We start from the raw sequence: 12,423 nt of genomic DNA on the forward strand, positions 1-12,423 counted from the left end.
GTCTCACTCTATCACCCAGGCTGAAATGCAGTGGCACAATCTCAGCTCACTGCAACCTCCACCTCCCGGGTTCAAGCGATTCTCCTGTCTCAGCCTTCTGAGTAGCTGGGACTACAGGCGCATGCTGCCACACCCAGCTAATTTTTGTATTTTTAATAGAGGCGGGATTTTACCATATGGGCCTGGCTGGTCTCAAACTCCTGACCTAGGCCCACCTAGGCCTCCCAAAGTGCTGGTATTACAGGTGTGAGCCACCACGGCAGGCCCTGAACTACATTTCTCACCTGACGTTCTGCTCCACTTCGACATACACATGCAGCTTCATGCCCCTGAGATGAGGAGCTGATGTCTATGCCTTCTTCTCCTCCCCTCTGAGGGACATCCATCTGTTCATCCTCTGCAATGCTCATACCGCCACCTTTTGGAAGTAGTTCTTGGCTGCAAGCTAGGAGACTTTTCCCACCTTGGAGTTTTCAATAGATCTGTAGTTCTTCCTCTTCTTCTTTTTTTTTTTTTAATTTCCTGATGAAATGTAACACTCTTTGAATTCTATTTTTCAGTCCTTCCACCATTTTATTATGGATGTGTGCAAATAAGTGTATTACTGAGTCACTAAAATATATGTAAATGCATAAATATATATCTATCAAATCACTGAAATATATATATATATATGCATTAAGCATTCTAAGGATGAAAAAGGGCATGAGTATTTGAAATATATATACACATATATATGTATATAATTCAGTGATTCAGTAATTATTTACTGAGCATGTATTCTGTGCCAAGCACTTTCCAAAGTGCTTGAGAGATGGCAGGAAATAAGACACGCAAGGTCCCTGCTCTCCTGAAGAGAGAGACAATAAACACATGTTCAAGGAAGTGTAAAGCATAAATTGATTTTCCTTCCTTCCTCCCTTCCTTCCTTCCTTCATTTCATTTCATTTTTGAGACAGGGTCTTACTCTGTATCCCAGGCTGGAGTGCAGCGGTGCAATCTTGACTTCCTGCAACCTCTATTTTCCGGGTTCAAGCGATTCTTGGGCCTCTGCCCCCTGAGTAGCTGGGATTACAGGCTCATGCCACCATGCCTGCTTAATTTTTATATTTTTTTAGTAGACATGGGCTTTTGCCATGTTGGCTGGGCCGGTCTCAAAGGCCTGGCTTCAATTGATCTGCCTGCCTTGGTCTCCCAAAGTGCTGAGTTTACAGGCATGAGCCACGATGCCCGGCGTGAATTTCTAATCATGATAATCGCTATCGAAAGTTTTTGTAAAAGGGATATAATAAAGATGGATGTGTGTGAAGAGGACTACTTCAGCTAGAGTGAACAGGCACAGCTTCTCTGAGCAGGTATCATTTGAACTGAGAGACAAACACTGAGAAGAAGCCAGCTCGTAGGTTCTGGGAGGAGAGTGCTAGGAATGTTGGGCAGAAAGTACTCAAGCCCTGAGACAAGTAGGAGTCTGGCCTGTTTGAGAAAAAGTTGTAAAGTCCTGCAGGGCTGGAGTGCGTGATGAAGGGGTGATGGTGGAAGATAGTCCCGATAACACACAGTTGCCTGGACCATAGTCAATGGAGAGTGTGCATGTGTGTAGACAGTAACATGAGCCAGGAGACATTTGACTGGGGAGAATTTCCACTGCTAAATGATTATGAGCTCCCTGAAGGCAAGGCTATATCTCATTTAACTCCATATTCTGAGCTACTGAGCTGCCTGGAATGGAGTAGGTGTTTGATAAGTATGTTTAATAAATAAACAAATGCATAAATAAATGAATAATGAGTGAATGAATGATCGAGGCCTTCTGCTTCTTCTAAAGCATTTTTCCCTTTAACATTTCATACCCCTCCTCTCTCCTCTCCAACAACAGTTTCTTTTCTTTGTAATAAAGTAAGTCTGGAGTTATTCTCTGTGATTCAATATTTACTGTGTTTCACACACTGTTATTATCATTTAACGTTTACTGTCTGCTGACTGTGCACTCATCACTGTAGCAAACAAAGAGCTCAATCTAGTTTTGGTTCATGGGCTAATTTAGTGAAGAAAAAGGAGATGCAAGTGCAACTGGCATAGTAGAAATTGCACGGACTGGAAATCCACTGGTTTTAGCTAGGTACAAATTCACCAGTGAACTTAAGTCACCAACCTCCTGAGACCTTCTGCTTTCTCATCTGAACATGGAAAGGGGAAGCCTCTTTAATAGTGGGATTTCAGGCACAGGCTGGAGAGAACACTAGGAGTGAGGAGCTCAGATTTCCACAAGCACCCCTCTGTTCACGCCACCTTCCTCTATGGCAGGCTGTGTCAACCAGATGTAACCTACCTTGGGGCTTTCTTCTGGTGCCTTTCCAGGGACACTCAGCACATGGAGCACCTGCCTAGCCAGCCGTACGTGGAACTACTGAATTAGACACTGCTATTTCTAGTGCAGCTCTCAGCCCTGGGTTCCCTGGACCTCTGGTTTTGGGCTTTGATGCACTGAGAGAAAAATGAGCCAGACCATTTACCATAATGTCTTCACCTTGCCTTGGCCCAGCTGGCTGTCTGCCAGGGAAGCTACTGCCAAGGCCTCGGGTGCTGAGGCTGGGAGGGGGTCAGTGGGGCAGCAGATCACCCCAGCCTGGGATAAAGAGAAGGTGCTGAGAGGAGACCTACTGCTCAGATTGATCACCCAGCCAGTCCCTCCCCAGAACCACAGTGGGTTCTCAGGGCCCTTTGAGGCCTATGCTCTAAGCACTGACAAACCTTTGTGATTATCTCAAGGCCTGTTCAACTCTTCCAGCTGCAAGGGAAGCCCAAGCATGTGTTTGCTTGGCCTAATAACTTACTATGTTCTCATCACTTTGTCTTTTACTTGGAATGAGTAGGAGGAGGCCATGCAAAGACTGTAAATGGAGGGCTTAGTGATGTGAGATGACTTTTGCTTGGCAGGATTCCTCTGACTTCTGGTTGAGAATAGAATGGACAAGGGTGGAAGAAGAGAGTCAAGTTAAGAAGCCCTTGCAGTAAGCCAGGCAGGAGAGCAAAATGCCTTGTCCCATGTGGCTGATGTAGAGGGACTGGAAAGGGTTGAATGTTGAATGGCTTTGGAAGGATTTCCTGATGAACCGAATGAGGAGTGGGAGAGAAAGCAAGCTGTCAAGGATGGCTCACGGTTTTTGTTTTTTATTTTTTTCAGAGCAGCTGAAGGATGAATTAGATCCTGTTCCTATCAATGATGATGATGATGACAAATCAATGCCTAACTTAAAAATTCATAGCTAATATTTTTAACTCTTATTAAGTGCTAAACACTCTTCTAAGGATTTTTGATTGTGAACCTCAAGGAGGGAGAGTCTATTGGGCATGGGTAATATAAGAATAATTCAGTAGAACTGGGTGATGAGTAGGTGATTTGGTGGTATCATCTCTTCTTTTCAAGATGATTCTTTTTCATTCCGTGTCACCAGATATGATGAGCACTACAGTGGTACATGGAGAGGGCTGATTGAATAAGTGGCTATAATTCAGCTTGCCCATCAGTCCTCCTCGTGTGTGTGTGTTTGTGTGTGTGTGTGTGTGAATGAACACACTTGAGGTCTTTGGGGACTGTAGGAATACTGCCTCAAGGTCATAGCTGCCTCGGGGGGAGGGGCCGAGGTTCTAAGCCTCCAACACTACTAAGGCTACTTGTCTACTGATGGACACTATAAAGGCTATTTGTCTCCCATTTATCTCCCTTGAGTGCAGACCTAATAATTCTCCAAGAACTCCACCACCTTTCCCTTGTATTAATGCTTGAGATACATTGACGGGTCTTATCTTTCTAGGACATTTGCAGGCACACACCCCTTTAGTCGAGGGGACTGTGGAGCAATTGTACAATCCCCTTGCAATGACACTTTCAGCACCTTATGCCATGACTCTTTTTTACTAATAAAAAGGTATGATACATTGAACAAAAATACTATTCAAATGATACTCATTTTTAAATTATTTACAGAAGGAAAACCAGCATAGAGACAAGAATTAGAAACTTCAAGTCAGGAGATTGAATTTTACAATTTACTAGAAAGTTCTCACTCCCCATCGGCTATATGAAAACATTGGGATAGGGCAGTAGCTATGCCGGTATTTTTAAACCAAAGAAACTTTTGTGCCTACGTTCTTTTGCTTGGGAGTGCAGTATATACCTTACAAAAAAATGGAGCTGCTCTGATGGAAGCAAGAGGGACATGCTCAGGGCAAACCTCTTGGTAAGCTCCTTTCCCATGCAAGATGACCCTGAGCTACCTCAGCTGAGCTGATGCTCTCTTGGGCCTTTCTGGCTCCGAGGTTTGGCCATGAGTACTTCCAGCTCAGCTTCTAAAGAATCCATACTCTCAACTCCCACTTCTTTCATGGATTTCTTTCCTTCATCTTCTTCTAGTTCCATAGCCACAAAAGAATGAAAGCACTTTTATCCTTAGTTCCATTCCACTATCAGAGTAGAATGAATTACCCAATCACATGTGATGTATTAAAAAGGGCCTCAGACAGATCTGGGTGCAAACCCCACTTCCACTATTCTGTTACTTTAGGTGAATCTTGGTCACAGTTGACCCACCTATAAATGAAAGTGATGATCCCTAGCTCATAGACTTGATGTGAGGAAAGACATCCTGGCAAAAAAAAAAAAAAAAAAAAAAAAAAAAAAAAAAAAATGGATGCCTGCTGAGCTGATTAGGTGGGCTCTTTTCCTCCCTGGAGCACTGAGGCCAGGCATACAGCTCACCCAGTGCCTCGGGTCTTGTCTTGCAGAGATGTCTGGCACAGCGGCGGACATCTCGCTGGTGCACTGGAGACAGCAGTGGCTGGAGAATGGCACCTTGTACTTCCACGTCTCCATGAGCAGCTCCGGGCAGCTGGCCCAAGCCACCGCCCCCACTCTCCAGGAGCCCTCGGAGATTGTTGAGGAGCAGATGCACATCCTCCACATTTCTGTGATGGTGAGTGACGGGGGAATGTGCTCGGGGTCGGGGATTGCGTTGGGGAGGAATGGGTGGAGAGATGGAGGGGGCAGGGGATGGTCCACAGATGGAAGGAAAGAGCCAAGCTCAAGAGGTTAGAATGAGAAACAGAAAATCAAATGGATTCTGTGGTGTCACTTGGACTGATGCATACCCATCCATCATCTGTCAGCTGTGAGAAACTAATTGTGCTTCAGAGAAGAAAATAAAGGGTCTCCAACTCCTCATCCTTTTGGCCGACATCTCTGGGAATAGCTGTTTAACACCTGTCACGTGCTTGGCCTGCTTTGCTGAGGGCTGAGGTTTGGTGCTTCAGAATACAACTGGCCATTCCAAGAGTGACTGAACAAGCAAAATTGGAATAAAACCAGAACAGGCTGCCTTTTCCAAAGTGCCCTTGATGTGTCAGGTGTTTTAACCCTTACAACAACTGCATGGTGACCCTTGGAGCTGGCCTGGATGTAGCCCTTGCAGTGGTTCACAGAAGCCCCTGCATAACTCTCACTTTATAGTTGCTAATACTGTGGCAGAGGGGCAAAGAAACTTACCCAAGGTCACATAGCCAGTGAAAGATGCAGCTACTCTTGAGTGTTCAAATCCAAGCATATCTGGCTACTAAGCCTGAACTATGTCCTATATACCCTGTTTTCTCCCAATTCAAGAATTTCTTGAGTATCTACCAATTGGTAAGTACTGTACTGGACACATTTATGGAAATTATCTCTCACTCTGCTCTTGCCAAGAATGGATGAGGTCCAGCGAATCACCTCCACATGGTCGCAGAGAGAAGATGTGGCTGTCCAGCTCTGTTGGCCCCATGATACAGAACTCTGAGTCTGCTGCCTCCACCCAGAAGGTCACTAGGGCTGGAATCACTTGAGTCGTAGTCTAAAAGTATCTAGGCTTATATTATATGCTTTCTTTAAAAAGCTATATTTATTGGCATTGCATGGTAGATAGAAAAACAAAACCAGAAAATAAATCCAGTATGTAGGAAGCAGAGGGTCTAATGGGCTCAGGAAGAAACTTGACATCTTTCTGGTGCTTTATATTCCTCAAAGCCACTCTTACATTTACTTCTCCTTTTCTTCTTTAGTACGGCTCTGCCAGAAACCCGAGGTTAGGAAATGGTATCTCCAGCATACATATGAGGAGGGTATGGCCCAGAGGGGTGAAGTGATGGGAATAAAGCCACTCAGCAAAGCAGAGCTACCTCTCACTCCTCATTTCTTCCTTGAATTTAACGATCAGCTGTATTTTTTGACTCTACAATGGAGCAAACCTTTAGTTTTAGTCTCTTTCTCATTTCTCTTTGACGAACGCTGTGCATTAGACACTCTGATTAGGGTTGAGTAAGATCTTAGAAGTTTTCTCTTTTTGGAAAAACACATACACTCCCCAGCCAGGCAGCAATGTTAATTTTGGACCTTACGCATGCTCATCACGTGGAGGAACAAATCAAGGCCTTTGTGTTATTCATGGAATGAGTGTGATAGACTTTTTCCATATGTATATTTAGCAAATGATGCAGCCTCACACCAAGCAAGTGGGTGCCTGCATGCTAAGTTTGGGGTGCAAATTTGTAAGCACCATCTCAGAGCGCTTGCTGAGTTCCTCATGGGGTGTGGGACACCACCTAATGTTAGGAAGAGGCTGAGGGACGTGAATGCTCTTCTTCCTTTAACATTTGAGAGTGAGACTCAGTTTTGACCAATGTTCGTTAAACATTTTCTGTGTTTCAGCACATTTACTTACATGTATCCTTCTTGTAACCCAGTAACCTAGATAGTATTATCTCAATTATAAATGAACTTCCAATGTGTCTTTTTTGCCTCCAGGCCCAGCATTAGTTTCACTGAATCAGACTTTCTCCCTAGGATGGTAGGTTTTCCTCAACTTTCCCTTTTGCTCAGTAAGTTTAGCTTCGAAATAATAACTCACTGAGGTCCAGATGTCACTGCAATTCCCTGTAGTTCAAGATTTGGCTGGCAGAGTAGGTAACGTGGAGGCTGGCACACTCCAGACCCTCCCCACCCATGAGCCAAAGTGGCCCAAGGCTACCACCATGTGTCCAAAGTTCCTTCCCCCATTCAGGGCTCCATAATCTGGATCTCTCCTGTCCCTGCCCTCCCCTCCCCTCCCCTCAGGGAACAGAGTCATGTCTTGGAGACACTGAACCCCAAGGTGTTCCGCTTCTCAGAGGTGGGGCATGCCAAGAACACTGTTCTCTCTAGAGGTAGGAAGACAGTCATAAGCACAGACTTGGAGCACAGACTTGAGGTCTCTCTCTGACACTGAACTAGGGTATGAGCCCTTTGTCTTGTTTTTGTCATTTATAAAACAAGGATGGTACTCATAGTTATGTAGACACAACAAGCCCTCAGATCAGAGGAGCTTGGTACTTAAGGGTATTTGTTTTTGTTCATAGGGGCACTTTAGTTGAAAAACTTGAGATGTGCTGATTTATTATACCCGTCTATTCTGTAGTTGGATACTGAGGTCTGGGACAGGCTAGGACTTGTCTAAGATCCCTCAGGCAGTCAACAGGGCTTGGCCTGGAGGTCAGACCTCTCCGTGGCTCAGACTCTACCCTGGTCGTTCTGGCCACAGACAATTCAGCAAGAACAAAAAGAGTGTTTATATTTAAGATGGCTGGGATCTCTCTCCCCATTTCACAATTGAGAAATCGGAGATTCATGAGCTTAACTGATTTGCCTAAGTCTCCTGGGCTAATAAAATTGCAGTTCTGGGACCAGGATTTCCCCAGGATTCCAAACTTGTGTTTGGCTGTTCACGAAATCATGGCCCTGACCCTGCAGGATGGACTTTTGTTTTCATCTTTAGTGAAGATCCAAGGTGGTCTGTGAGAAGATCCAAATCTTCTAGTCAGATGTCAAAGAATCTAGGATCTATGCACTTCATCCCTTTTTGTCAGCACAAATGTCCTGCTCACCCATGCAGGGAAACCAGCTCCCATTCAGCCACTGGAACCTGCTACAATCCATGCCTCCTAGGGTAGAGCCATTGTACTCTCTAGGCTTGTGAAGGCCAGAGTTGAGCATCTACCTGGTCCCAAAGGTTGCATCATCTGAATATTAATATCCCAAAAGGTGATGCAGCAAGGAGGTACTCTGAACCCAGTCCAGAAAGAGAGAGTAAACAGTCATCTCCATTTGTCTTCTGTCCCAGCTTCAGCATGCCCTCCTCAGCTCCTCAGCTCCTCAGCTCCTCAGCTGTGCAGGTGGCAGGATGCAGAGAAAAAAGCAGAGCAATGGAATTCAGCAGACCTGGCTCTGAATATAGTCTCTTCTACTTCCTGCTTCCTGGTCATTTTACCTTAGGCACATCCCTTCATGCCTCTGAGCCTCAGTTTCCTTATCTATGAAACCAAACTGATCATACCAATCTCACAGAATTATTGAAAAGAGTGGAGAAAAATTACTGAAAAGAGTGGAAAAAACATACAATGGTGCCTAATACCCAGGCTGGCACATACTGCATGCATAGTCACAAATGGCTATTAATAATGTCATTGAAACAATGTTTAAAGGACTCCAATTTCGGAGTAAAAAGACATTGGCTTTAGTCTTATATTTGCTGCTATTTTGCTGTCTGATCTAGAGAAATAATCATAATACCTGACATTTATTTTGAGTATTTATTATATGCCAGGCAGTGTTCCAAATTTTGTTCTCTGCGTGTTATCACTTTCAATCCTCGCAACAAACCTTAAGGTGGATACTATCCCTCACCTGAGGAATCTGAAATGTTAATAAATACCTATCTACGTGACATTGATCACACAAAGGTTAAGTGGCAAAACCAATTTTTCACTCTATGTATGCTGGTTTCAGAAACTGTGCCCTTCATCTATATAACAGGCCACCATTTTCCTTCTCTATGCATCCATTGTTGATTTAAATGATAAGATTTCATGAGTGAATTCTTACAAAGACTCTACCCTATGTGGAATCCATGGGTATTTTATGAGGCTTTCTGACTTGGAAATCAACTCCAGGGTTGAACAATGTCTCTATCACTACCTTTATGTCCTCAGCCAAGTTACCTTCATCTTTTGTAAAACTGGGATAATATTCCCCAATACTTAGAGATGTTTTTCTAGGCACGGAATGAGATCACACTCACAAATGCCCTGCACGATGAAAATAATGACTGCTACCACTGAGAACTTTCTGTATGCCAGGCCCAAAGTGCAGCACCTGTATTATTTCATCTAATTATTCCAATGCTTCTATATGATAAGTCCTGTTGTTGCCCCTCACTTACAGATGAGAGCTAGGGAGTTAGTGGGGTTTTGGCATCTTGCCATCCGCATCGCCAATAAGTGTTGAAGCTGAGATTCCAACTCTGGTTGGAATTGAGAGTCTGTGTGCTTGGGCCCAGTTCTGCATGGCACAGTCCCTGACATTCAGTAAGTGCTCAAAAAGCAGTAGCTGTTATTAAAATGTTAGCTATAGTGAGGGTCATCATGTCTGTTTATTTATAGAGTATTCACTCCAGGTGCACAAAACATTTGATAGAAATTGGAAACTTGTCAGTTAGGGAGAGGAGTTGCTCATGCCAGCATTTTATAGATAGGAGAAAAGAAACCCAAAGGAGGCTGAGTGATTTGGTTACAGGTGCACAGTCAGAGGAAAACCATGGCTTGAATCCTGGAGTGTACTTTGCATTGTTTATCAGAACAAAGAGGTTCTTTTAGTGTTGGTATTCTTATTTAGGAAGTGGGAAGACTTGACCTGCTTCACGCAGGCATGAGGAAATGCAATAAGTCCTAGCAGATGTGATCACAACTTCTTGTTTCTTTTTTGCATTTAGTTGTTTTTTTTTCATTTTGCTTTTTGTTGCCATTGCCATTGTCACATTGGCATTTCAAGATATATTTCACTTTTGCATAGATCAAAGTTGCTTTCAACAAAAATAGTTATCACTTGTGGTTCAGAGGGTCGGTCATATAATTCTACTCTTTCCTCCTCTCCCCCTTTTTAACAGTGAGAAAAATAATTTCATTTTAATGCAATGTGTCTTGTTTTAAAGATTTCCACAAGAGTTGCTAGATAGAAACTGTTTGAGACCAATATGTTTCATCTTGGCGCTTTTGTTTTTTCCCTTTCGTCTTTTTGGTGACAAAATGTTTGGAGAAAGGGGATGAAAAGAAATGTTTGGTTTGATGTAGAAGAAGAAAAGAATTTTGAGGGCATGTTTTTCTCAAAAGGATCATCCCAAAGAAAATGCCATGGATTTGTACTGCTGGCCTCCAATGAGGGAGGATTCCAAGGCGCCAAAATTCTCTTGCACGACAGGACAAACTTTTCAAAGTGTCTGAGCTATCCATCAGTGGAGTAGGCTGAATCAAGAAGTTGTGAGTTTCTTCTCCCTGAGTTTATACAAGTAAAGTCGCTGGGGTTTAGAGAGGAATAATAGTTAAATTAGATGACTATTATAGTTGCCTCCAATTTAGATGATCAATGACTCTGTGATAGAATTACATAGAATAATACTTTGAGGATTATAAAATGTCACACAAATCTAAGACATTGTTATTATCATTCTTATTCAGTAGCTTTGTTTAGAGGATCGGTGTGATACTGGGATAATACTTGTTAAAGTTTTCTGTAAAAGGTGGCTTTACATCATTGTTCCAACCATGACATTTTTTCATTCATAGCATATTCCTTCATTTATTGATTTAATCATTCATTTATGTAATGGTTTACCTGCCTATTAAATCTAGCAAGGAAAATCCTATCTGTTAGAAAAAAATAAAATTAAAAGAGAAAAAAAATGCTTTTTACAAAATCAGCCACCAGCTCAGATTGAGCCAACTATGGGATCTCATTGCTAAAAATGGTCTTATATTTTAAGTTGAATTAATAAAAGGCTAGGTTTCTGAACAAATAATTGTAGAAGTACTGGGTAAGAACTGAAATATTGTGTTTATTTTTGGGGCCATATGTTAAGAGAAACAGTAACTGAGTGGAAATAATAACTGAGTAATCAAGACATTGAAGGATCTTAAAATAATAGTGCTAACAAGCACTTTTACAGTGCTTAATGTGATCGTACTTGACATATATTTAACTCATTAAATTCTTACAGAAATCTCAATAGATATTATTATTACTCCTGTTCTACTGTTGAGAAAATAAGCACAGGGAATATAACTAACTTGTAAGACCTGTGACTCTGTGTGTTCTGAGGTTCACATTGCGGCTTCATAACTGACTTAGTAGTAGTGGGATTGGAGCGTGTATTTTCTCTGATGGAATTACCTATCTAAAGAGGGGCTGTTATGGGAATCATCAGAGATGATAGATAGAAAGCACATATGCTGGAGCCTGACACATAGCCCTGGTTCTATAAATGTCATTACTCTGCTACTTATAAGTGCATTAGCTTCCTAGGCTGCAATAACAAAGTACCACAAACTGAGTGGCTTAAACGACAGACATTTATTATCTCACAATCCTCGAGGCTGGAAGTTTAAAATCAAGATATCTGCAAGACCATGCACCCTTTGGAGGCACCAGGGAAAGATCTGCTCCAGGCTTTCCTTCTAGGTTCTGGTAGTGCCTTGGCTTGTGGCAGCGGAACCCCATCTTCACATGGCATTCTGCCCATGTGATATCTGTCTCTATGCCCTAATTCTCCCCCTTTTATAAGGACACCAGAGGCCAGGTGCGGTGGCTCAAGCCTGTAATCCCACCGCTTTGAAAGGCCAAGGTGGGTGCATCGCCTGAGCTCAGGAGTTTGAGACCAGCCTGGGCCACATGGCAAAACCCCATCTATAGCAAAAATACAAAAAATTAGTTGGGCTTGGTGGTGTGAGCCTGTGGTCCTAGCTACTCATGAGACTGAGGTGGGAGGATTGCCTGAGCCTGGGAGATGGAGGTTGCAGTGAGCCAAGATCATGCCACTGCACTGTAACTGGGTCCCACCCAGTTATAAATTGATTTATAACCTCACTTATAAATTGATTACCTTTATAAATACCCTGTCTTCAAATAAGGACACATTCTGAGGTACTGAGGATTAGGAGCCTAACATATTGCTTTTGGAGGACCCAATTCAACTGATAACAATAAATATTCAGGTCGTTGCAAAACTAACTGTAGTTTTTGCCGTTGAAAGTAGTACCACTACTGACAAGATCTACCGATATATACTAAAATTAATGGTGAAACTTTGAGAAGAAATACCATTACTTTCAAAGGCAAAAACCGCAGTTACTTTTGCACCAAGCTAATACTGTCATGTTATTTATACGTAATATTATTGAAGGTCACTCAGGACAACTAGGGTAGGAGAAGTCAAGCTGTTACAGACTGTGACTCCCAAATGCTTTTCAGAGAAAAGGCAGAGTAATAGGGAAAACAGATCCTGAGAGGGATTATTTAAAATGTGAGGATGG

The 12,423-nt window shown here is 42.8% G+C and overlaps 1 protein-coding gene across 10 annotated transcripts in view; it reads left to right on the forward strand.

Annotated features, from left to right (window-relative positions):
* The window catches only part of ASTN2 (astrotactin 2), a 986,627-nt gene that overhangs the window by 129,385 nt on the left and 844,819 nt on the right, over nucleotides 1-12,423 (forward strand). For all 10 annotated transcript variants that reach the window (XM_045372567.2, XM_015436667.3, XM_015436666.3 and 7 more), the window contains exon 2: nucleotides 4,786-4,973. In XM_045372567.2, the coding sequence (XP_045228502.2) occupies nucleotides 4,786-4,973 (188 nt within the window). The remainder of the gene's footprint in view (nucleotides 1-4,785; nucleotides 4,974-12,423) is intronic.

This window comes from Macaca fascicularis, chromosome 15 (assembly GCF_037993035.2).
Source record: "Macaca fascicularis isolate 582-1 chromosome 15, T2T-MFA8v1.1".
In the NCBI taxonomy this organism is placed as follows: domain Eukaryota; kingdom Metazoa; phylum Chordata; class Mammalia; order Primates; family Cercopithecidae; genus Macaca; species Macaca fascicularis.